General features: G+C 47.9%; 3 protein-coding genes across 3 annotated transcripts; 2 read left to right on the top strand and 1 right to left on the bottom strand.

The window, feature by feature from the left end:
• Positions 1–20: 20 nt before the first annotated feature.
• On the bottom strand, positions 21–9,311 carry PALB2 (partner and localizer of BRCA2). The gene is made up of 13 exons (XM_042864449.1): positions 9,222–9,311; positions 9,080–9,139; positions 8,898–8,997; positions 6,777–8,660; positions 5,263–6,062; positions 4,582–4,665; positions 3,919–4,080; positions 3,364–3,449; positions 2,926–3,087; positions 2,651–2,767; positions 2,222–2,309; positions 1,089–1,237; positions 21–246 (listed from the first exon to the last, which is right to left on the bottom strand). Exons 1-13 carry the CDS (start codon positions 9,309–9,311, stop codon positions 21–23), a joined length of 4,008 nt encoding a protein of 1,335 aa, XP_042720383.1.
• A 55-nt stretch (positions 9,312–9,366) lies between these two features.
• DCTN5 (dynactin subunit 5) lies at positions 9,367–15,314 on the top strand. The gene is made up of 7 exons (XM_042864751.1): positions 9,367–9,445; positions 9,529–9,597; positions 9,861–9,979; positions 10,441–10,552; positions 11,222–11,324; positions 11,408–11,499; positions 14,591–15,314. Exons 1-7 carry the CDS (start codon positions 9,398–9,400, stop codon positions 14,609–14,611), a joined length of 564 nt encoding a protein of 187 aa, XP_042720685.1. The 5' UTR covers positions 9,367–9,397; the 3' UTR covers positions 14,612–15,314.
• Positions 15,315–16,219: 905 nt separating this feature from the next.
• On the top strand, positions 16,220–21,636 carry PLK1 (polo like kinase 1). The gene is made up of 10 exons (XM_042864610.1): positions 16,220–16,615; positions 16,704–16,872; positions 16,958–17,102; positions 17,613–17,706; positions 18,238–18,457; positions 18,759–18,917; positions 19,137–19,214; positions 19,687–19,841; positions 20,305–20,487; positions 20,874–21,636. Exons 1-10 carry the CDS (start codon positions 16,235–16,237, stop codon positions 21,078–21,080), a joined length of 1,791 nt encoding a protein of 596 aa, XP_042720544.1. The 5' UTR covers positions 16,220–16,234; the 3' UTR covers positions 21,081–21,636.
• Positions 21,637–21,922: the final 286 nt, after the last annotated feature.

Consider the following 21,922-nt stretch of genomic DNA (forward strand, 5'->3'; position numbering starts at 1 on the left):
CGGCCCCGAGCGAGGCGCGGTCAGGCCGCCCCGTGCCGCGCGTAGCGGTACACGCACACGCTGCCATCCGCCCGCCCCGCCAGCAGCCCTGCGTCCGCCGCGCTCCAGCGCACCAGAGTCCAGCGGCTGTCCGAGCCGGGCGGCAGCAGCGCGGTGCAGCGGCCCAGCAGCAGATCCCACACCGCGATGGCCCCCGACGTCAGCACAGCTGCAGCCGAAGCGTCCTTCACCTCCCCTTCCAAGTACCTGCGGGAGACACCTTGCGTCACCAGGCTGCAGCTTGGCTGGGAGAACGCCGGCACAGCCTTCAATGCAGAGCTATTATGCCCCTAGAAAATCTACACTAGCTCTAATACACCTAAAAAATCTGCAAGCACGTTTAAGCCGATGTAGAGAACCAGGTTATGTTAAATATTGCATCTTTAGTGCATCTGGAAGAGGCTCGTGCAATACTCCCCTGTCCTCAGAAATTGAAAGTTGTTCTGTTAGCCAGGATCTCAACCTGCTACCACTCGCGCACACAGGAAACGTGAGGGACGTAAGTGCATTGCAACAGCGCGTCTTAAATAGATTAGCCTTCAAAACGCAAGACACAGGAAGGAAAAGGTCATCAGACTGCAAACAGCTGCTTCACATAAATAAACCAGGCAAAGCGGCACTTAACATCACAAAGGCTGACACCAGTCTCATTTGCACGTATTTTCTCAGGAGGTTTTTGACTAAGGGGTTGGTCTGATGAATCCAGCTACAGCATTTCCATAATCACTTTGACTGGAGGGGGGGGAAGGGAAAGGAAGCTTACAGCGTGGCTCTGGCGAGCAGAGCCCTCCTGCTGAGCCATGACGCAGGGAGCTCAGAGGTTAACTCCCAGATTCGTGCAGGAAGCAGGCAGGAAAAAGCCAACACCCTCGCTGCATTATAACAAATGCACAACGCGAGTGGAAGTGATGGATGGCAGCCCTCTTATCATCGGAAAGATGGTGAATGGCTCACTGCCAGCACTGCTGCTCAGCTCGTTAACTGAGTCTCCTCCAAAACCACCTCAAAGGTGCCACGAAGACAGCAGGCAGCATCCCCAAGGTACTTGCCTTCCAGTGTGTCCAGGTGGGAGGGAGGAAAACATCACCCCGGTGCTTCTGGCTGTTTTCGGGTTGAAGGCGATCACACGGAACGCGGGGTTTCCACAGGACTCGCTCTCTTTGGCATGGGGATGACTTAAAACAACAAACAGGAGGCCCTGGTACACAGAGGAAAAATACATCACTAAAAATAACAGTAAGAGAGGAAAAAATTCCGAGGAATTTTCCGATAATTAATTGCTTCATTCTCTATCATCAAAGCCCCACGGACAGTGATGCATTGTTTTTACTGAATAAAATACAAGTGGTTTTCTTATCAAATTAGTTAGAAAGCAAAGCAGCTGCTGACTGATAAGGGCTGATGTAATGCTCAGTGACCCCATGGACTTACATGCTTACCTTTCTGCTTGTAAAAGCTAAACTTGCTGTAGGACCAGGGGACACTGAAAGTAAAATTTCTGGGCCTTAGTTTAATCCTTAGGAAATTATTAATTTAACAAAAGTTCCTTGTAAACCAGCACAGCAGCTCTCAGAACAGCCACAGATAAGTATGAAATATGATGGGATAGATATTCACAAGAAGTCTGCAAAGAGTCTGACTCAAACCACTGTTATTAGACAAGACATTCTTGTCCCAAAATAATACATGCTTACTAAGAGCAATCAAATCCTTGACAACCATAAAATCCAGCCAGATCACAACACAGGTAGAAGCAAGTGGCAAAGAATCACGTGTGTGAAGCCTGGCTTTGAAGTTTATATCCTCAGGGATATTATGTAAATAATAGCCACTCAAATAGGTTGTCTGATGATGGCAATGTGCCTCATCATGCTAGCACCTGCCTGCACAATGAAAGAGACTAATGAGGCACTGGCATTGGGCAACAGTACTACTGCTCCCCACTTAGCAGCTTACCTGGCCAAAGCTTTGGAATGCACTTTGAAGCACCACTTACTAATCAGCATAATACAGAAGGCCAATAATTTGAAGAAGACAGTGTGGCTTATTTGTTCTAGTTAACCTGTTTTCTTCTGAAATATCTTCAGTGATTCTAAATAGAGATGATGTTTCAATCCACTCCTTCAAGTTCCCACCACAATGCAATCCATGCATAAACTGAGTGCCATACTGACATACGTACAGAGTCAGAATATGCTCGATGGCAGATTGAGGCTGGGTAGGAATAGCCAATGTGCATCTTCTTCAGGAGTTGGCCTGTTTTCAAATTCCTGCGTTGGTGAAAAGACAAATTCTGACTGCATTTCCATCCTCATTCTGGTTTCCCAATCACAATTGTACCACTACACAAGACAGTTTTGATTTCATAGGAAGCAAACTGAAACATGACAAGAGGAAGAGATGTACTGAATATGACACAAATGGAATTACAGCAGCACAGTTCATTCACTACCTCCCTAGCTGCACAGAATTTAAAGGGCCAGACCAGGCCCTTTGATAATTATTATCTCACAGGCAAATCAGCAGCCAGCTGACACGCCTTCATGATGCCTGCAGATGTCAGAGCCACCACTTACACCCAAAGCCATTTAATTGCAAAGGAAACACTGACCAAACTGCAACACTGTTTACTGCAGTGGTGCCAACCAAGGCGTCTCTCACTCCTTCTACTTCAGCAAAAGCCAGAACAGTTTCCTCGGGAGGCATCAAAGTCTGTCTGTCCTTGCACCTGAATAGCAGATGCAAACAAGTGAGAAAAGGCAGTCAGAACAGTAATTGTGTTCTGTACTCAGCACACTTCCAAAAAGAAGAGAAACCCCACGCTTTTCTACATCCCTTACTTTTGTACCTGCCATACCAAGACCACCCCAAAACTAAAAGACTCACCTTCCTGACTCTGAAAGTGATACGATTTCCACTTGCTGCTCTTGCATGGCTCTGCTGCTGCTGACCAGCCTTCCATCCTTTAGCCCAAGAACAGCTTTTATATTCCCACTTTTCACTAGTGATTGCTTGAATGTGTCATTCTCAGAAGAATAAAGCAAGAGCCTAAATTAGGAGAAAATTATGCTTAACAACAGAAGGAAGCATAATTCAAATACACCTCAGCATATTAAAGAAATCCATTTAAACAGCCTATCACCTCCAGGGTGAATAAGCAAATCTTTATAATTGATTTTTAGAAATTCCTTCTATATTTTCCAACAATAAAAGTGACTGAAAAAGTCACACATTAGTAAGAGTCAATTTCAGCTACTACACAAGAGGAGAGTAAAGCTGCAACTATTTGGGGAGCAAAACGTTAGGAAGAAATAAATACAGTACCTTATTTCTCCAATCTCCAAATTTCCCAATGCTATACACACAAGGTTACAGGTGTCTGGCAGAGGAATGATCTGTATTACAGGAATCTAGGACAGCACAGCAAGAATTCCACGTTACCCACAATGTCCCTCTTCCTTTGACTACATTCCCATTTTCTAGAGTGTTTCAAGCAAAACTACATGGGGCAGAACTAATTTTCAGACCCCTCTGAAGAAACACACTTAGTTGAACAGCTGATTTCTTTGCTGCTCATCTAAGTAAGCAATCCCTACTGACATGACACAAAAGGTGTCTCCAGGGATCTACAAGGAAGAGCACAGAGCAGCCACCATTCATTCAGTACATGAAGTCAAGTTCCAGCAGACAGCATGGAACCATACAGAACACTGCCCTTCCTCATCACCAGTGGATGTCATTCTGTTGCCTGATGCAGTGAAAAACACCATCCAAAGAACAAATCTTGCACCCAAGACTTCAAGCTCTTTGTTTCTTTGGAATTAACACAGTGATACAAGAAAGCTGTTTGAGTTCTAGAAATAAAGACTGTGCCCGTACCTCTCCAAGTTGCCAAGTATAGACCTTCTCCCAGCAATCAAATGCCTGAGGTTTCCACAGGGAAACTGAACTCTCACAGGCAGTCACCACACACAGCTCTCTGCAGCCAGCTGCTTCCCACCACACGCTGCTCACATCCACAGCACAAGAACTTGAAGAATCCTGTCCAAAACAAAACAGTGCTGGTTTTCTTCTGATGCCTACGATAGCATGGAGGCTCAGATCGAGAAAAACACTTCTTGAGACTGAGCACAGTGACAACTTGAGGCTAAAATTGAATGTTCAAGATGTTCATATTCAAGTGCCAGTGAGGCACCACTGAAAACAAACCTGGTGGATTGTGCCCTGAGCAGGGAGCAGTCAGCTCATCTAACAAAAATCACTTGTCATTTAAACCAACAAGGACCCCACTGAGCCCAGAGCTGGAGCAGAGCTGGATGTATCACATTAGTCAGAAACAAACTCTGAAATTCTTTCTCAGTCAAAATGACATATTTAGGAATTATTTAGCATGCTTTGTACATAAGACAGAACTGATTGAATTAGGCAATGTGCTTTTTGTTGGTTTCTTTTTTTTCCCTCCAACTTGTCACCTTGCATTTTATTGCATTTTTTGTTAAACTTATTAAAGAGCTGTTAGACAATTGTCTGATGTTATCCTACCTTTAGCTTTGAAACAAACTGCAAGTTCTCTTCTCTCAAGCCATCAAGCAGCACTGGAGTCAACTGTTCTGCTTCAGTTTTTTTCTGCACAAACAAGTAAAGAATCAGAATAATTTAGCTTCAAAATTAGACTCAGCACCTGCAAGAATGAGGCAGAACTGTGAATTCGCTTTGTATGCACTGGAGATAGCAGCTGCAATAGAAGCATCTCTTTCTGCTCTTGCATGCCTCTGAAAAATATGAGAGCCCAGGTAGTTCTCAGGTGACAATGGGCTAACCTACTCCTTCACACCACTTTGCACCTCTCAGCAGCATTCCCACCCTTCAGAGACAAACCATTTTCTCAGCAACCATCTCACAGGTAAGATGTAAAAGATGATCCTAGCTGAAAATTTTCCTTAAGGTAGAACAACATTATAAGGGTGCCAGAAACCTTTTGTTCTTTTATTATTTCAAACACGGGCTCTGAAGCCCACATCTGTAGTTTTAAGAAGGATTTTAAAGAGCTTGCTCTTCAGGGAGAAGATTTTCGGCAACAGATGAAAACCAAACATTTACAAAGTCAGCTTACAGACAGCACGTAGGGCTGGCATCCAAGGAAGTCTCTCCTTATAGGTCAGGTGAGACTTTGGATGAGGACTCACCCACAAGAATACTGGCATAGGACACTTGGCATGTTACCTGCTCAGGAGAAGCTCTGCTGGATCCCTCACGTTTGCTTTGTGATTGCTGATGCTCCTCCAAGTCCACAGCCCCATCAGACCTATTATTAGGACATCTTTTGAATTCTAAATGACATGTTGTACCTTGCCCCTCCTCCTTCCTACCACAGCTGTCCAAGTGCAGTGGAATGGCAGAGCCTTTGCATTCCCTATTATCCCTGACCTGTGCAGGTGCTTCTTTGGACGAATGCAGGCTCACTTGCAAAGGAGGTAGAGAACATGTATTGGGGAAGACCTCGCTGCATACTGATGGTAAAACAGCTGGGGTTGCACCCAAGACAGGGAAAACAGATGAGGAAATCTGAGACTCACGCTGAGCAGGAGCAGCAGTTAATAGAGTCCCCATGGGAGTAAATAGCAATTCATGTGTAGAAACTCCCACCTTGGCAGCTGGGCTTTCCAAATGAGGTAACTCAGACAACCCATTTTTGAATGGTGAAAGCAGGTTAGTTTTAAGCTCTTTTCCTTCTGCATTTATTTCTGGATTTTGTGCATCCTCTGAAGCCACACCATCTCCAAACACACTAGGAACAAAAACCTCCAAGTCGTTCCCAGGGGAAGATTCATATTTCCCAAGTTTCAGTTGTCCAAATTCTTCATCAGGTAGATGAAAGTCTTTGATATCCAGCCTGGGGGCCAGCCACTGCAAACTGCGGAAGGAAAAGAGAGAGCTGGACATGTCAGGGTTTTCAGCAGCAAGGCCAAGAGAAGCAGGACCCTCTGAATCCACTTGATGGCCAGGTCTTCTTTTGTTCTCACCTGGAATTCAAGAGAGAATGTCATATCATAAATTAACCAGCAACCACAATCTCTTATCAAGATTGTCACTCTATTTAAAAAAACATAAAAGTCCATCTGAACAGATGGAAGTGGAACCTTCTAGGAAGATGCTACACTCCACAGTTGCTCTGCATCAATGCTTCAGCTAAAATATCACTGCCAAAGACAACCAAAATTGATTGAGTGCCTGACCAGGTTGTTTTGTTTTTCTCCAAACATTTTCATTTTCCTACATATTTCTGGACTTGCAGTCAGTAATTCTCATCTTTCTGTTTCATGCTTAGATTTTTTTTTTCCCCCACACAAAAAAAGTCATTAATATGCAGATTCAGTTGGAGAAACAGAGATTTATATCCATTTACTGAAAAATCAGGTACAGTGTGCACAACGTTGACCTGAGCAGACAAGGCAGCTGAAGAAGTTCCCAGCCCTGCTCCTCGTCCATGCACAACTGTTCCTTCTCTGTCACTGTACTGAGGCAGAAATTTCTGGAATTGCACAAGGAATTTGGGCACCATCATGATCTAAATTAAGAAGAAAAAAAATAAACTTGTCAAGAAAAGAAAATCAACCCTATTAGATTTTCCTGAATAGAAATACAGCAGGGTTTGAACAGCAGTGCATGACCACACTCAGCTGTTTCCTTGCCTTGGTCTTTGGCTCAAGCTTTAAAGCATGTGTTTGATGAAATACCTTTTGAGATGTGACTGTTCCTGTGCCTTGCAGAGGAACGAAGGGAGCGGCGCAGAGGGGCTGTGAGGAGCTGCTCAGCCCTGCAGGCTCTGTGCGTTTGCTGATTCTTAACGTGTTTCACTGGATGTTTGTCAGGCTGACACACACTTAAGTTGCATTCCAGATCACTTGTGTGGCTGGTAAAAGTTTCATTCCCTGGGTTCAGAGAGTCGCTTTTCTGCAGTGGATTCTGGACGTGTTCTGAATGAGACTCACTGCATTTGCCAAGTACTTGGCTTCCACCAGGAGGATCAGCACTCGCTGGCTGTATCATACCTGTCAGTTCAGACCCAAGAGCTGCAACAACAGAAAACTGTCTCCCATCCAAAGATGATTTTTCAAGATTAGCCTCACAGTTCTCCTTTTCACTCTGATACTCATTTGATAGCAGACTACTGCTTTCCCTTGGCATTATGAGATCCAAGCTTTCTACAAGTTCCTGTGATGTTTCATTTGCAAGGGGCCTGCAGGTAGACTTTCTTTTTCCCTTTTGTTTCCTCTGTGATTGTCTCTGATCTCGCTTCGTGCTGCTGACGCTGTTTTGAGAAATTGATCCAGGTGAAGTGCTGCTACCACTGGATGCAAGAGGATGTTTCTGAGGACTAGAATTCACAGGATCACTTTCTGCACAAAGGAATGGCACAGCTGCTGACCCCAAATGATTTTCAACAGTTTCTTGGGAGGGCTGACCTAAGTTTGTATCTTTCTGTTTGCATTTACTTCTCTGACCTTTCTTGCTCCTGCCCAGATGACTGAGAATTACAGCATCAAGGTCCACTTTCCTCTGGCAGTTAGACATGCGTCGAGTCGTCCTGACATAGTATTCAACTGGAAAGGGAAGCCCTTCAACCACTGTGCAAGAGTTCAGGGCACTTTCAGGAGTTGTAACCTTCTCTTGATGAGAAAGTCTTGATTGAATTTCAAGCTGCTGATTCTCCACCAATTTTTCAGCATTATCCAGAGGGAGCTCTGAAGGAAAGGCATTTAAACTACCAGTGTCATTTTGATTTTCTCCATGGACTTTGCTCTCATTAATCATACTGTTACTTGTATCAGTGGGCAATACTTCGTTTTCTGACATTAAATCCAAAAGCCTGCGTAATTCTCCCTGATCTTCACACATGCTCTCAGTGTCCATTTCTTTTACTGTCCCGAAATATTCTTTTTTACCACTGCCATCAAGTGAAACAGATTCACCACTCTCTGAACATGGCTGTGCAGCTTCCCGGTTATCAGATGTGACTGTGTCACCTGGGGACTCAGGCTGCCAGACATCATTGCTGTACCCCACAGCACACGGGAACAGCTCAGACACTCCCAGAGGAATACTACCTTCAGGCACATCCTGTGAAACTCCAGACTCTGCACCTGGAGGAGTTAAACTGCTTTCCTGCCCCCCCATGAGCACTGGTCTGGACTCCATTTGAGCACTGTCCTCTGAGAAACTGCTTCGCCTAAAGACTGGTGACCTAAGTTCCTCCACGCTGGCAGGGTGGTTTTTCACCATTACATCAGCACTGATGAGATGCACATCATGCGCCGATTCTTTTCCTTCTGGCACCAGAATCTTTGTCCTCCTCCTCAGCTTCATCATACTTCTGGAAGTTTGATTTTTTTTCTCCTCAGTTGCAGTGATAGAAAGTCCACAAGAAGCATTTTCCTGGCTAACCTGTGTACTATTTGCCTGTGAACCGTCCTGCAAGCTAACTTCATTACTGAAGAACTCAGGACTATGTTTCAATGGGACAGATGTTCTCGCCTTTGTGTTAGGGCCTGAGCAGGTTTCAGTCTGTGGGTGACACATTTCACGTCTGCCAGCATCAGGAGATATGTTATTACTACAGCCTGTGGGAAGAAATCTCGTGTGTGTAAAGCACACCCATTAAAGCTGCATCCGAGAAAAAACATCACACAATAAAATTAACTTTGGCAAGAGCGAAAGACTGTGATTGAGCAGCAAGGATCAGAGAGCACCCGGTGAGGGGAGAAGCAGATGGCTGCTGCTGCAGATTGCAATTTAACGATGGGTGCCGAGTTCCGGGCAGCGGGCAGGGAACTCCGCGCGGCCGCGCCCGGTCCTACCTGTGGGGCTCCGCGGGGCCTCCTCAGTCCCGGGCCGCCGGGCTCCTTCCGCCGCCGCCTTCCCGCCGTGGCTCTTGGCCCGCTCGGCTCGCCGCGCCCGCTGGGGATACAACACGGTGGAGGGGCTCGGCTCGGCCCTGCGCACCTCCTCCCAGCCCCGCGGCCCGGCCCGCCCCGCTCACCCGCAGCCGGCTGACGGTCTCGCTGTACTCCCTCCTCAGCAACGCTAGCTTCTCCCGCAGCTGCAAAACACAACGAACCGAGCTGGGACCGCAACTCCGGCCTCGGCTCCGGCCCGTCAGCCCCGACACGGCCCGGCCAGACCTTCTCTTTCTCGGCCCCGCTCAGCACCGCGCCGCTCGCCGCCTCCGCCATGGCTGCCGCCTGCCGTGCCCATGGCAACCGCGCCGCCATTGGCCGCGCTCACAGCGGAAGCGCCGGCTGGCGGCAGGAAGTGACGTACCGGAAGTCCAGGGCGGCTTTGCGGAAGTGCTGCGGCCATGGAGCTGAGCGAGATGTTGTACAACAAGTCCGAGTACATCGAGACGGTGCGGGGCGGGGCCTGGGGTCCGGGTGGAGGGGTTGGGCTCTGGGCTCGGCTCGGCTCGGCAATTGTCCCTTCTACCCACAGGCGTCGGGCAACAAGGTGAGCAGGCAATCCGTTCTCTGCGGCAGCCAAAACATCGTTCTCAACGGCAAGGTAAGCAGTGGGACGGGGGAAGGCTGCGTCTGTCACAGCACGGCGCCGCTTCTTGTCTGCCCCCGGTGCTGCAGACGGCAGTGCTTTTGTCCGTGGCTCTGCCTGTGCCTCACCTTGCTTTGTGTGTCTGCTTTGAGCACCACACTGCCACTCTGGAGCATTGTGTGCATTTCCTCGCACAGTCTCCCTGACGTGAGTTTACATAATAGCTGCGAACACTAGCAGGTTTCAGCTCACTTATTTCTCTTCCCTTTCTTGTCCAGACAATAGTTATGAATGACTGCATCATCCGTGGTGACCTGGCAAATGTAAGAGTGGGACGGCATTGCGTGGTGAAAAGCCGCAGTGTTATCAGACCACCCTTCAAGAAGTTTAGCAAAGGGTAAGAGGTATTCTTTCTTTAGGGAAGCTGAGGTTGAAATCTATATGCTTACAATATATATTAATTTACCTAAGGTTTGCACGTTCAGAGGGCTATGTTGCTTTGTCAGTAATTTGCATAAATGTCCCTTTAAAGCTCTTCCTCAAATCTTCAGTTTTATCTTAAGAGTTAGCGTTTCCTTCATACTATAATATGGAAAGACTGAAATATTATAATAGGCAGGTGATGAACATGTTTCACTTGATCTTTGCTTATTTGCAGGTCTTCCTGTTGCTTATCTTGACCATCCTTTAGAAATACCTGAGAAAAGAGTAGTTATTGTTCAGTCTTCCATAGTGTCAAGACTACATCTGGTATTCCAGATGGAAACAAGAGACTTTGCGATGTGATTTGGGGGTCTAATAACATTGTCAATTAGTTTATATGTTGTACCATCTGAATAAAACACTCTCTTGTTGCAGGGTTGCTTTCTTTCCTCTCCACATTGGTGATCATGTCTTCATAGAGGAGGACTGTGTTGTCAATGCAGCCCAGATTGGCTCCTATGTCCACATAGGCAAGAACTGTGTCATTGTGAGTACTTTTTCCCGGTCTTTTCTTGAGCCTCTTGAAAGGTTCAAGACTCTTAAGACTTTGTAAGAGCAGTGGAAAGGTATCTGTGCCAACCATCAGGAACAAGTGTACTTCCTGTACCTGTGCCTTTCTTTTCCATCTCCACAGAAAGGGATGCTTTTGGTCTTGCTATTCTGAGGACAGTGGGCAGAACTGATGACTGTTCAGTTGATACTGTTCAAAGAGTCAAGGGCATGCTCCCCTGCTGTCCCTTTGGCTAATGAGCCTGTCCAGGGATGGTGGCCATCTCATAAAGTACAAGTGCAACTGCGATTCTGTGCAAATATTGCAAAATAGTCAAGGCCACGCTGCTGAATTGGAGAAGCCCTTGCTATGTTACTGCATGACTTGAGTTCTAGTTTGCACACTGTTGTAAGTTAATATGCAGCTGCACATGTGTTAGTCAAAAGCAGACAGATTTTTTTCCCAGAATGTTCCTCAAGATAAAAAAAAAAAAAGTATATCAGCTCTCAAATGCTGCTGGGAAGAGCATTCAATTTGGGTAGAGTTTTATTTCCATGATCCGCTGTGCATGTTTTGAAGAGTTAAGCTTGCTGAAGCTTATCAAATTTGTCAGGAATATGCAAAATTATATTTTAAGTACGAATTCTACCTAATCTTTTTTTTTAGGGTCGTAGATGTGTTTTGAAAGACTGCTGCAAAATCTTAGACAACACAGTACTACCTCCTGAAACAGTAGTTCCACCTTTCACAGTCTTTTCAGGCTGCCCAGGTATGCTCCCTCTAATTTTACTTGTACTTGCACAGTGTTCTTCTGCAAGAACACTGATGGTCAAACTCATGTTCTTCTTCCAGGACTCTTTTCTGGTGAGCTCCCAGAATGTACCCAGGAACTCATGATCGATGTTACGAAGAGCTACTACCAGAAGTTCTTGCCACTAACTCAGGTCTAGTAGCCTATTTACCATGTTTCAGAGCAGTAAAGGCACACAAAAGTATTTTGGGAGCAGAGAGAAGAATATTGTTCAAAAATTCCAGGGCATGGCCCTCTGCTGTTCCTGAACACTTCTGTGAGCATACCTGAACACTAATGGTCGGGCCAAGCAGTCCCCTGTGCAAGCTGCTGTGTCTTGTTGTTTAACCTTTGCATGTTCATCTGAATGTAATTCATCCCATGTTGTCTGAATTGTGCCATTAAATGTTCTGGAGCTAGGAAAGCTGATTCCATTCCCTAAGGCAACATCTCCTCATTGCACGTGGGGAACAAGGCAGAGTTGACAACGTACTCTGCAGCCAAAGCCTGTCTTTTGTCTGTTCTGTTCCTGCCCCAAAGTCAAGGGGGTTCACGTTTGCTCAGAGCAGCCTCCACCCTAGAAAATAAGTGCTGTGTGGCTGACGTGCTTACTGTGGGCAGTATTTACCATGGTTCATTAGAGGCAACTCTTTCCTTCATAAAAATACTTGCTGATATGTAAACCTGTTTGTTGAGATTCCTTTTCTCGCTGTGGACCGTGATTCTGTCCTGTAGGGCCAGGATATCTTTTATCATCCTGAGATTGACTTTAGGCTGCCTTTATATGCCTTGTCTGTGTCCTGGTTTTGGCTGTGACAAAGTTCATTTTGTTAGTGGTAGTTCACGTAGGGCTACACTGATAAATACACTGATGTTTTAGTATTTGCTGAGCAGTGCTTACATTGAGTCAAGGCCTTCTGCTTTCTGTGCTGCCTGCCAGTGAGGAGGCTGTGAGAACACAAGAAGCCGGGAGGGGACACAGCCAGGACAGCTGACCAAAGAGATGTTCCATGCAATATGATGCAGCCCTGCTCAAGAACAAAAGCTAGAGGGAAAGAAGGATGGGGGAGAGGAACAATCAGAGTTATGGCATTGGTCTTCCTAAGTTTACAGGTGATGGAGCCTTGCTTTCTTAGAAATGGTTAAATATCCACCAGCCAATGGGAAGTAGTGAATACATTTATTTTTTTGCATTGCTTGTGTGCACAGCTTTATCTCAGCCTGTGAGTTTTCTTACTTTTCCCTGTCTAGTTCTCTCCCTCATACCTCTTGTGGGGAGTCAGCAAATGGCTGTGTTGAGATTAAACCACAACAGCCTGACAGGACACTTCTCAGATTTTATTTCTTGAAGCAGTCCCGTGCTCTTGCCCATCCTACAGGGTTAGGACTCTCACGGATGCTGTATGTTCTTTTTCCTGAACACTGCAGACTATAGGGAGCCAAAGGATTTTGGAAAGGAAAGTACCACGCACTCTCAGAGCTCAGTGCGGCAGAAAGAGTGGGAATCTAAAAGCAGAAATTGAAAGTGGCAGGAAAATGCTGCAATTCTCCCCATTTGTTGCTCATTGTATATATTTGCACAATATATTTTGGTGCTTTTTTTTTTTTTTTTTCCTTCATTATAAAACTTCAGATGGAGATTCAGACTTCTTGAAAAGAGTGAATCCTTCATTTTGGACAAGTAATGCAGCAGGATTCTTAGTGGGAACAGCTGTGTGCAAGTCAGAGACAGCTCACACTTGCATGTACCTGACACAGTAGTAGACAGCTGGCCAAAAATGAATCTGCCTGTTCTGGTTGTGTTTTATTAAAGCTTAACATTGGCCCTCTGTAGCTTTTTAAACTGGGACTCCTGCATGTTGTAGTGTAGCAGTGTGGGGAGGGCAGAATGTATATTGATTTGTAGTAGGTATGCAGCTGAGAGGTCAGCAGCCCTGGAGCCTTCAGCTGTTGTATATCGTGCAAAATGCTGCTATACTTTACATAGCAAACAGCAACACAAGTACTAACGTGCAGAAAACTGCTGTTAATCAAATGTAAAACCACTGTCTGGTTTGTTTGTATTTTTACTGTGCATAAATTAAAGCCTTTTTAGTTGTTCAAGTAACTTAATGTTGTGACTTTTTAAATCAAACTTGAGACCAGAATGAGGTTCCTGTCATGCCTGTGCATACGAGCCACAGCCTCTTGTTCTGTGACTTGCAGGCGTATCACGTCAGTGCATTCAGCATGGTGTGAATCTGCTTTCTGCATCTGAGCTGGTGACTTTCACTAGCAAATGGTTGCAGCGTAGCTAGTTTGTAATGGCTGTGCCACAGAATGAATGCCTTTGCTTCTATTCTTGATGCCAAAGTGAGAATCCTAATGCCTCCTAGGTGACTGTACAGTCCTCTCTTCAGCTCTGAAACTTAGCACTGCTGTTCTAGCAGCACTGCTTCAAGCATTTGGAAATCAGGCCATCCCAGATGGTATGACTCTTTTTGCAAAAAAGCAAGAGCCGAAGCCTGCATGTGTGAGTTGAGGCTGATGTCCCTGTGAAAGTCCCAGTCTTGCCACTTTTTCTACCCGAGTGGAAAAAATTCCAGGTTGTAAGTGTTCCTTGTGCTGCATCTGTACTTCAGGCAGTTTTCTAATTTACTTCAACTTCCAAAAACGTTCACTTCCTCCTGTCTAAAATCTTCATTGCCCTTGCAAAAGCTGCTTGTTGAGGGACTATCTGAGGCCTCCTTGGTCACCAGACCAGACAGGTGTTGGCATTTTTATGAGATCTCCTGCAAGTCAGATACTCTCGTGTTTGTAGTGCCGCTCACAAATATTGTTTTGCCCTGTTAGCTTAATGTCAGCCATCTCTGGAGATGTGGGAAGCAGCGCCGCTCTTGGTCAGGGAGGGCTGTGTGTGCTTTGTTGCCATGGTGTCCCTTCAAGGTTTCAACACCACATAGTACACTTCACCGGGATTGCTTGGTCAACGACCACAGAGGGCAGCAGGGAAGCCGGGCTGGCGTGGGGTGGGGGGGGGGCAGGAGGAGGTGGCTGCCAAATTAAGGAATGCAAGCTTGGGAGTGGAAATGAGACTGCAACTGGAAAAGACACATTTCCATAACCACTTGAGCAGTGCGACTGCAGCGTGCTGAGGGATGTGTAACTACACAGAGCATTATGTGTTTCTCAACATATTCTTCCTTCCAGCAGGCTGACCCAACCCTTCTGCTTTAATTAAAACCTCTTTTATTGTCTCTATTAAGGTGGCCTCTGCCAGGGTTTAAAAAGTCACCACTGAAGATCTCAAATGCTCGGCACTGTTAGCTTTCCTTACATCTGGTTACTTTATCCTGTCCTCTGAAGCATCACTGACCTGGGCTCACCTCCACACCTCTGCCAGCTCTCTCCCACGATGCACCCAGCTAGCCTGTAGCCATTGACACAACTGCAGTATCCGAGGTTCCAGCAAATTGCAAAGCACAGAATATACTGGTCAGGGCCATCAACTCTCTCCTAAAAGAAACAGCTTTCTTTATTGGGAAAGGGAAGCTACAACAGAACTGTCATTTGACTTTCAGCAGGGTGGGACCATGCATGCCTGGAAGGAGAAGGCATGCTCATGGCTAGAGCTGCCCCAGGTGGTTCTTGCATTATTCATGGTTGTTTTCCTTTGGCATTCTATTCTGCTCCAGCAAGTAGCATGATCAGATTAGGGGACAGGAATGTAAAGTTACTTTTCTCACTAGATGATGTTAGGCTACAGAAGTAAACTCTCCAGGCCTGAGTGCATGCGGTTGGTTGCTGACATTCTCTTTATTAAGTTGTGTTCCACGCGATGGCTGGCAAGGGGAAAAAATAATCAAGGAGGCTGGGTATGATCACACCCACCTGGCAACATGTCATCTCCGTGGCACAGAGGGAGAAACTGAAGAGTATGCCAACAAAATGGATGGGATTCTACACAATAAAAATCGGCAAAGTGTCAAATTCTTGGATCAGTGTAGAAATATATTCTATAAGCAAAATGTTGTCATGTGGAAGCATCACAACAGTGTGTGTGAAAACAAACTGTGGCGCTGCTGCTTTCGAAGGAAAAGCACGTCGAGTACAAGCTAACGTGAATCCCTTTGTGCAGTACTGAAGTGTGGCAGCGTGAAAAGCTGCTCACTGCCCACGGGGAGGGGGAGATGGGCAAAACCGCATCGGGTGATTCCAACAGCAGCTCCAGCCCTGGTTCCGCTCCCCACACTGTGCAGGGGCACCCACAGCTCCACCGGTGCTCAGAGCCCCGGCCAGCCGGACCGCGGCTGTGTGCAGGGATGGGGCACTGCCACCTCCGGGCACTTTGCGCCGTTCCTCACAGCCCTCACTGCAAACAGCTCCTTCCTCACGTCCAATATAAATCTCCCGTTTCAGTTTGAAACCGCTTCCCCTTGTCCCATCACACAGAGCCTGCTGCAGTCTGTCCCCTCCTTTCTTATAGCCCTCCTTCAGGCGCTCAAAGGCCGCTATCACGTCTCCCCGGAGCCCTGTCAGTGCCTGTCAGTTCTCCCAGGGAGGGGGATCTGCTCGCTGCCCGCAGGCGTTACGGGAGCGGTCTCGGTGCGCGCCAATAAACCGCCGCAGTGCGAGGCGTTCCTCCCGGCCGCATGGCGGCGCTCTCTGCCCACCCCGACGGCTTCTGTCTCTTTAAGCGCGGCGGGCGGCGTTGCTCCCATGGTGCCCCGCGGCGGGCGGCGTGGATTTTAAATCCTCTCGACCAATGGGCAGCCGTCGCGGGCGCGTAACGCTCGGGGGCCGCGTTTGAATCGGGCGAGCGCTGTCGGTGCAGGGCGTCCCGCACGGCTCCGGTTCCGGCCCCGCTTATCCGCGGCTTCGATAACGCTCCCCGGTCCGGCGGCAGCACGATGAGCGCGGCGGCTGGCAAAGCCCGGCCGGTGGCGGCGGTGGAGCCGGCCCGAGCTGGCGGCGCGGTGGCGGCGGCGGCAGGCAAGGAGGTACCGAAGGTGCTGGTGGACCCGCGGACGCGGCGCAGTTACGTGCGGGGCCGCTTCCTGGGCAAGGGCGGCTTCGCGCGGTGCTACGAGCTGACCGAGGCCGAGAGTCGCGAGGTGTTCGCGGGCAAAGTGGTGCCCAAATCGCTGCTGGCCAAGCCGCACCAGAAGGAGAAGATGTCCATGGAGATCGCCATCCACCGCAGCCTGGCGCACCGCCACGTCGTCGGTTTCCAGGGCTTCTTCGAAGACAACGACTTCGTCTACGTGGTGCTGGAGCTGTGCCGCCGCCGGGTGAGGGCAGGGGGGCGGCGAGCGGGGGGCTGTGCGGGCGCGGCCGGGAGCGGGCTGACCGACGGCCCACGTGCCTTTCTACCCGCAGTCGCTGCTGGAGCTGCACAAGCGGCGGAAGGCGCTGAGTGAGCCCGAGGTGCGCTACTACCTGCGGCAGACCATCCTGGGTTGCCAGTACCTGCACAGCCAGCGCGTCATCCACCGCGACCTCAAGCTGGGCAACCTCTTCCTCAGCGACGACATGGAGGTGAAGATCGGTAGGTGTCGCGGTGCGGTGCCCCTGTGGCCGTCCCGTCCTGCCCGGGTCCTGTCATTGCTCCCATCTTTCTGTCTCTCCCCAAGGTGACTTTGGCCTGGCTACCAAAGTGGAGTACGATGGTGAGCGCAAGAAGACCCTGTGTGGGACCCCCAACTACATTGCCCCGGAGGTGCTGGGCAAGAAGGGGCACAGCTTTGAGGTGGATATATGGTCCATTGGCTGCATCATGTGAGTCAAAATGTCTCCTGCAGGACTGTGAGGTCTCTGTGCCCCACGTCCTGTTGGCCTCTGTAAGGTTTTGGTGTATGCTGTAGTTTTGGACATGCTGTATCCAGCACACTGCCATGGCTGAGCCCTGCTGCCAGCTGGCACCTGACCTCCCTGGTGCTCTGAGCATATGGGTATGTGTGTGTCTGCAGTCCAATCTGCTACATAGCATAGCTGCCTTGGGCCTTTTTTTTTCCCCTCAAATGCTCATTTCCTAACTGAAGCTGTCTCCAGAGGTTACTGGATCTCAGCTCTATTCTCAGTGGTGTAGGAGCCAGACACAGTACTGCAGTTACTATCTCTACTGTGCTTCTAATGCCGAAGGGTTCTGTTCCTTCTGCTAGGGGATTGTCCTTAGGATGAGATTTCTTCTGCACTCAAGTCTTGTCTTTCTGCTGTCTTATGAAAAAAACAACAACAACAACAACAAAAAAACCCACCTAACACACTTCTATGTCTACAAACATGCAGGTACACTCTGCTGGTGGGGAAACCGCCTTTTGAAACATCTTGTCTCAAAGAAACGTACATCCGAATCAAGAAGAATGAGTATACTATTCCCAAGGTACTGTACTTCTCATGGGTGGATCCATTCATCTTGCAGCTGTTCTTGCACCATCCTGTTTCTGGCACTTAGTGGGCTCTCACATAAGTGAAGCAGCTATTATTCTAGCCAGCTGGGAAAGTGCTGTATCAGTTGATGGCAGAGTGAACCTGTAAGGCCAACTTCTTCCTGAGGGGTCAGCAGCACTCCCTTTGATTCAGGAAAAAAAGCTCTGCCAAAAACTGGGCAGCTGAGCAAGTCTGTTCAATTCTATGTACTGTAGCCGCAGATGAAGTCTTGGGCCAAGTCTCCATCTCATCTCACCGCTGTTGATTTGGTCTTGCTGAAGTCAGTTGATTTTAAGCTTTGCATGCTGTCAGGAGACTGCTCTCCGTATCTGTATGGTTCTGTTTCCCAGGCTTGTGTCCTGCTTGCCTGACCCAGAGCCATGCTCTGATCAGAACCTTGTATCTGCTATACTATACAGAGCAGATGCCACTAGTGTGTGCTTGTCCTTCTGCTCGTCTCACAACTCTGCCTGTCTCCTCCTAGCACATCAACCCCGTAGCTGCTAACCTCATTCAGAAGATGCTAAGATCTGACCCTGCCACACGCCCAACTATCAACGAGTTGCTGAACGATGAGTTCTTCACATCAGGGTACATCCCCAGCCGCCTGCCCACCAGCTGTCTCACTGTTGCACCTCGATTTTCAATCGCTCCCAGCACACTTGAACTGAACGGGCGAAAGCCACTGACGGCACTCAACAAAGGTAAGGGCAGGTGTCTGGCAGTGAGGGCTATGGATTGCAGCGCTGGATGAGAGCCTGCCTGGCCTCTAGCAACATACAGACCCTCCGTGGGGAATATAGTGCTGCCTCACCTACTCTCCCAGTTCACATGGAAACTAGAACATCTCATGTCTGGGAGCTGTCCTTGCTCTTTGTCCCAAAAGCAGCAAGCAGTTCAGCTATGAGGTGCATAACATGTTTCTTACAGCTAGGGTAGAATGTAAATTGCTGCTTTTAGAAACTTGCAGCTCATGTTTCTGCAATCTTCTCTTTCCCGGCCCAGGACCAGAAAGCCCTGCATTAGAAAACTTGCCTGAAAAGGAAGATGCAGCTGGGCTGCGGGAGGTGGGAGATGCCATTGAGTGTCACTTAGCTGACATGTTACAGCAGCTGACTGCAGTCAACTCAGCCAAACCCTCTGAGAGAACAGCAGTGAGACAAGGTGAGTCTGGCAATAATCCCACAGGCACTGACCTTTCTGGATAACTTGCTTCTGTCATTGATGCTCTTGGCTGAATTGAGGGACCAACTGACCTCACTTCAACCTGGAAGGCAGAAAAGCAATGCAGAAGCTACTTACCTTCCTCTTGGCCTTGCTTGCTGTGGTGCATGCATAGGATGTCTTGAAATGTCTTCTAACAGACTCCTTTTCTCTTTGCAGAAGAAGCTGAAGACCCAGCCTGTATTCCCATCTTCTGGGTTAGCAAATGGGTGGACTACTCGGATAAGTATGGTCTAGGTAAATAATGTGGTGGCAGTACTTCAGCCTTTTCTAGTTCCTGAAGCAGCTGGTAGAATCTGATTTGTGCTCAGTGTAGGTTTAGTTCTTTAATCGTGATTTTTCTAGTCTAGATTTTCCAAGAGCATCACCAGTAACATCATCAAACACTAAGCAAACACAGAGTAGTGGCCACTGAATATCCACCCTGGCCACACTAAGGGTGCATGCAGCATGATCCTGTGGATCCAGAGTGGCTAGCATGTGTACTCAGTGTAGGAGTTGAAGTTGCTTATGCAGCAGATAATGCAACAAGGGAGGTTGACAAATTCAGAGGAGGAAAAAGTGCCATCTAGATCTCTGTAAAAAGGAGCATCTTTAAAATTGGTGAGGTGGCCTTCAGGGACACCCAGATGACAAATATTCCAGCTCTGTATTTCATGTAACCAAGGGTCCCACACGTGGAAGTCTAACAGGCTTTATTTTGAACTAGGTTATCAGCTGTGTGACAACAGTGTTGGAGTTCTCTTCAATGACTCCACTCGTCTTATTATGTACAGTGATGGGGACAGCTTGCAGTACATTGAGCAAAACAACACCGAGTCCTACTTCACTGTGAGATCCTGCCCTTCTGCCTTGAACAAGAAGGTCAGTCCAGAGGACAGGAGCCCTTGTTGGTGGGTGGCTGTTTCCGGTGAGACTTCTGCAGGTCTTTGCTATCAGGGTAGATGCAGGGGAAAAACATCTATAACTTGGGGTTACTTGCATTCAGCAGGCTTTCTATTGGCTGGTAAAATGTGACCCAAAAGAGAGATGCTGGCAGCTTTCACTGTTTGTTCCTAGTTGTTAACTGAGGCTCATTTCTGAGCAGCTTCACAGAAATAAGCTCTTACAAAGCTTGCATGCACTGAAGCATTCAGCAAAGTGAGTCTTGTACTCGGACAGCAAAGTTAATTCTGGTGGTACTTGAGAATTTGCAGCAGGTTGTGCGGTGACCCCTTAAGCTCTGGAAGATGTAAGAAGTCTCTGAATTTGTGGTAGCAGTTCTTAATCTCTCCAGATACCAGGGCTCATCCTCAGCCTGTCTGTTCACAGCCTGTTCTGTTCACAGATAACACTACTGAAATACTTCAGGAATTACATGAGTGAGCACTTGCTGAAGGCAGGTGCCAACATTACACCTCGGGAAGGAGATGAGCTGGCACGTTTACCCTACCTCTGCACGTGGTTCCGGACCCGCAGTGCCATCATCCTGCACCTCAGCAATGGCACTGTGCAGATCAACTTCTTTCAGGTGAGGCTGTTGTGCTGACTTGCTACATTCAGTGCTATATGGCAGGCTGGTGATCCCTGCAGGCAGTCATGGCCTGAGCTGAAGCTCTGCCCAGTGAACATAGCACTAAAAGGCTCCTTGCTCTGCTTGCTGGTATTTAAACCATCCAGCCACTCCTAGCTCAAGCGGTTGTTTCCTTTAGCAGGAGTAAAACTGCACAGTTGGTGCAGCATGAACGTTTCCCTTTGATTCGCTCTGAGTAAGCGCTTTCTTATTGCAGCAGTGTTGTGCTTTGTCAGCATGCCGCTGGCCTGCAGTTGGGTTGACCTTGCTGTGACGGTTCATCCAAAGGACCATTTCACCATGGAGCAATGTGCTCAGGGTGACCTTGTGTTCCCTCCCCACAGGACCACACCAAAGTCATCCTGTGCCCTCTTATGGCCGCTGTCACATACATAGATGAGAAACGGGACTTCCGCACATACAAGCTGAGCCTCATTGAGGAGCACGGGTGCTGCAAGGAGCTGGCCAGCCGACTACGCTACGCTCGCACCATGGTGGAGAAGCTCCTCGGTTCGAAATCTGGCTCAGCCCGTGCGAAATCCTCCGTTTAGGCTTTGGTTTTGATGGAACCAACATCTGTGCCAAACCGGCTCAGCTGTGGACGGGGAAGTCTATTAGCATCCCTTGTACTGTAACCTGCCATCACACAGCTGGGCTCCTGCTGCTGTACGTTCCAGTTGCCCCCAGGGAGCCCCTGATGCTGTGATGATGGTGCTGTGTTTACTGTGAGTGGTGCACGAAGGGGTTTCTTGCTCCTCCCAATACAAAGTGTTTTTAAAAATTACTTATATAGTCTTTTTTTTTTTTTTTTTTTCTTAACTTTTCAAAGCCAAAAGCCTGACTCAAAAACCAACCCTCTTGTTGGAGGTTCCTGGGCCTTCTAATGAGATAAAGTGTGGGGTTCTCCCCAGAACTATCATGTAAGTTTTGTACATGTCTGTGGCATGATGCTCTGGACTTGTTTCCTTTTGTTGCAGCACAACTAAGATATTTAACATGCCCAGGTTGAGACTGAGCAATCTGCATTTTAATACTGAATTTGTTCTACATGAAAACTAAACTTTTGTATATTGCATAACTTGATTAAAGATTGTTCTTTGGAGTGTCCAGCCTCTCTTGGTTCCTTGGCAGGGAAGCAGCAGCATGCTGCTTCTGGATTCTTCTTGACCAAGACCTCTTCCACAAGCTCTCTCCCCGCCCCCCCCCCCCAGCTGCTGGCTGAGCTCAGCCCTGGACTTGTTCTTTGGCAATGCCAAAAAAATAGAGAACAGCCCTGGGCCTTATTGCAGGAGGAAATCAGTTCTATGCCTCCCCCTCTTCTGTTTGATCAGAGCTTTTGATTATATTTCATGTTGTGGATGCTTTGCTAATAGTGTAGTCACATGAGTGCTGC

The sequence above is a fragment of the Lagopus leucura genome, unplaced genomic scaffold, assembly GCF_019238085.1.
Source record: "Lagopus leucura isolate 7727_CA_CO unplaced genomic scaffold, USGS_WTPT01 Super-Scaffold_760, whole genome shotgun sequence".
NCBI classification, from domain to species: Eukaryota; Metazoa; Chordata; class Aves; order Galliformes; family Phasianidae; genus Lagopus; species Lagopus leucura.

What these genes read in the sequence shown, in the direction of transcription:
- PLK1 (XM_042864610.1), top strand. Translation starts at nt 16,235, where the DNA reads ATGAGCGCGGCGGCTGGCAAAGCCCGGCCGGTGGCGGCGGTGGAGCCG. An exon ending in ACTGACGGCACTCAACAAAG is followed by an intron (nt 18,458 to 18,758) that starts GTAAGGGCAGGT and finishes TTCCCGGCCCAG; the next exon opens with GACCAGAAAGCCCTGCATTA. An exon ending in CTTCTGCCTTGAACAAGAAG is followed by an intron (nt 19,842 to 20,304) that starts GTCAGTCCAGAG and finishes TTCTGTTCACAG; the next exon opens with ATAACACTACTGAAATACTT.
- PALB2 (XM_042864449.1), bottom strand. Translation starts at nt 9,311, where the DNA reads ATGGCGGCGCGGTTGCCATGGGCACGGCAGGCGGCAGCCATGGCGGAG. An exon ending in AGTTTGTTTCAAAGCTAAAG is followed by an intron (nt 4,081 to 4,581) that starts GTAGGATAACAT and finishes TGTTTTGGACAG; the next exon opens with GATTCTTCAAGTTCTTGTGC. An exon ending in GTAAACAGTGTTGCAGTTTG is followed by an intron (nt 2,310 to 2,650) that starts GTCAGTGTTTCC and finishes TCACCAACGCAG; the next exon opens with GAATTTGAAAACAGGCCAAC.
- DCTN5 (XM_042864751.1), top strand. Translation starts at nt 9,398, where the DNA reads ATGGAGCTGAGCGAGATGTTGTACAACAAGTCCGAGTACATCGAGACG. An exon ending in AGTCCGAGTACATCGAGACG is followed by an intron (nt 9,446 to 9,528) that starts GTGCGGGGCGGG and finishes TTCTACCCACAG; the next exon opens with GCGTCGGGCAACAAGGTGAG. An exon ending in ACATCGTTCTCAACGGCAAG is followed by an intron (nt 9,598 to 9,860) that starts GTAAGCAGTGGG and finishes TTTCTTGTCCAG; the next exon opens with ACAATAGTTATGAATGACTG.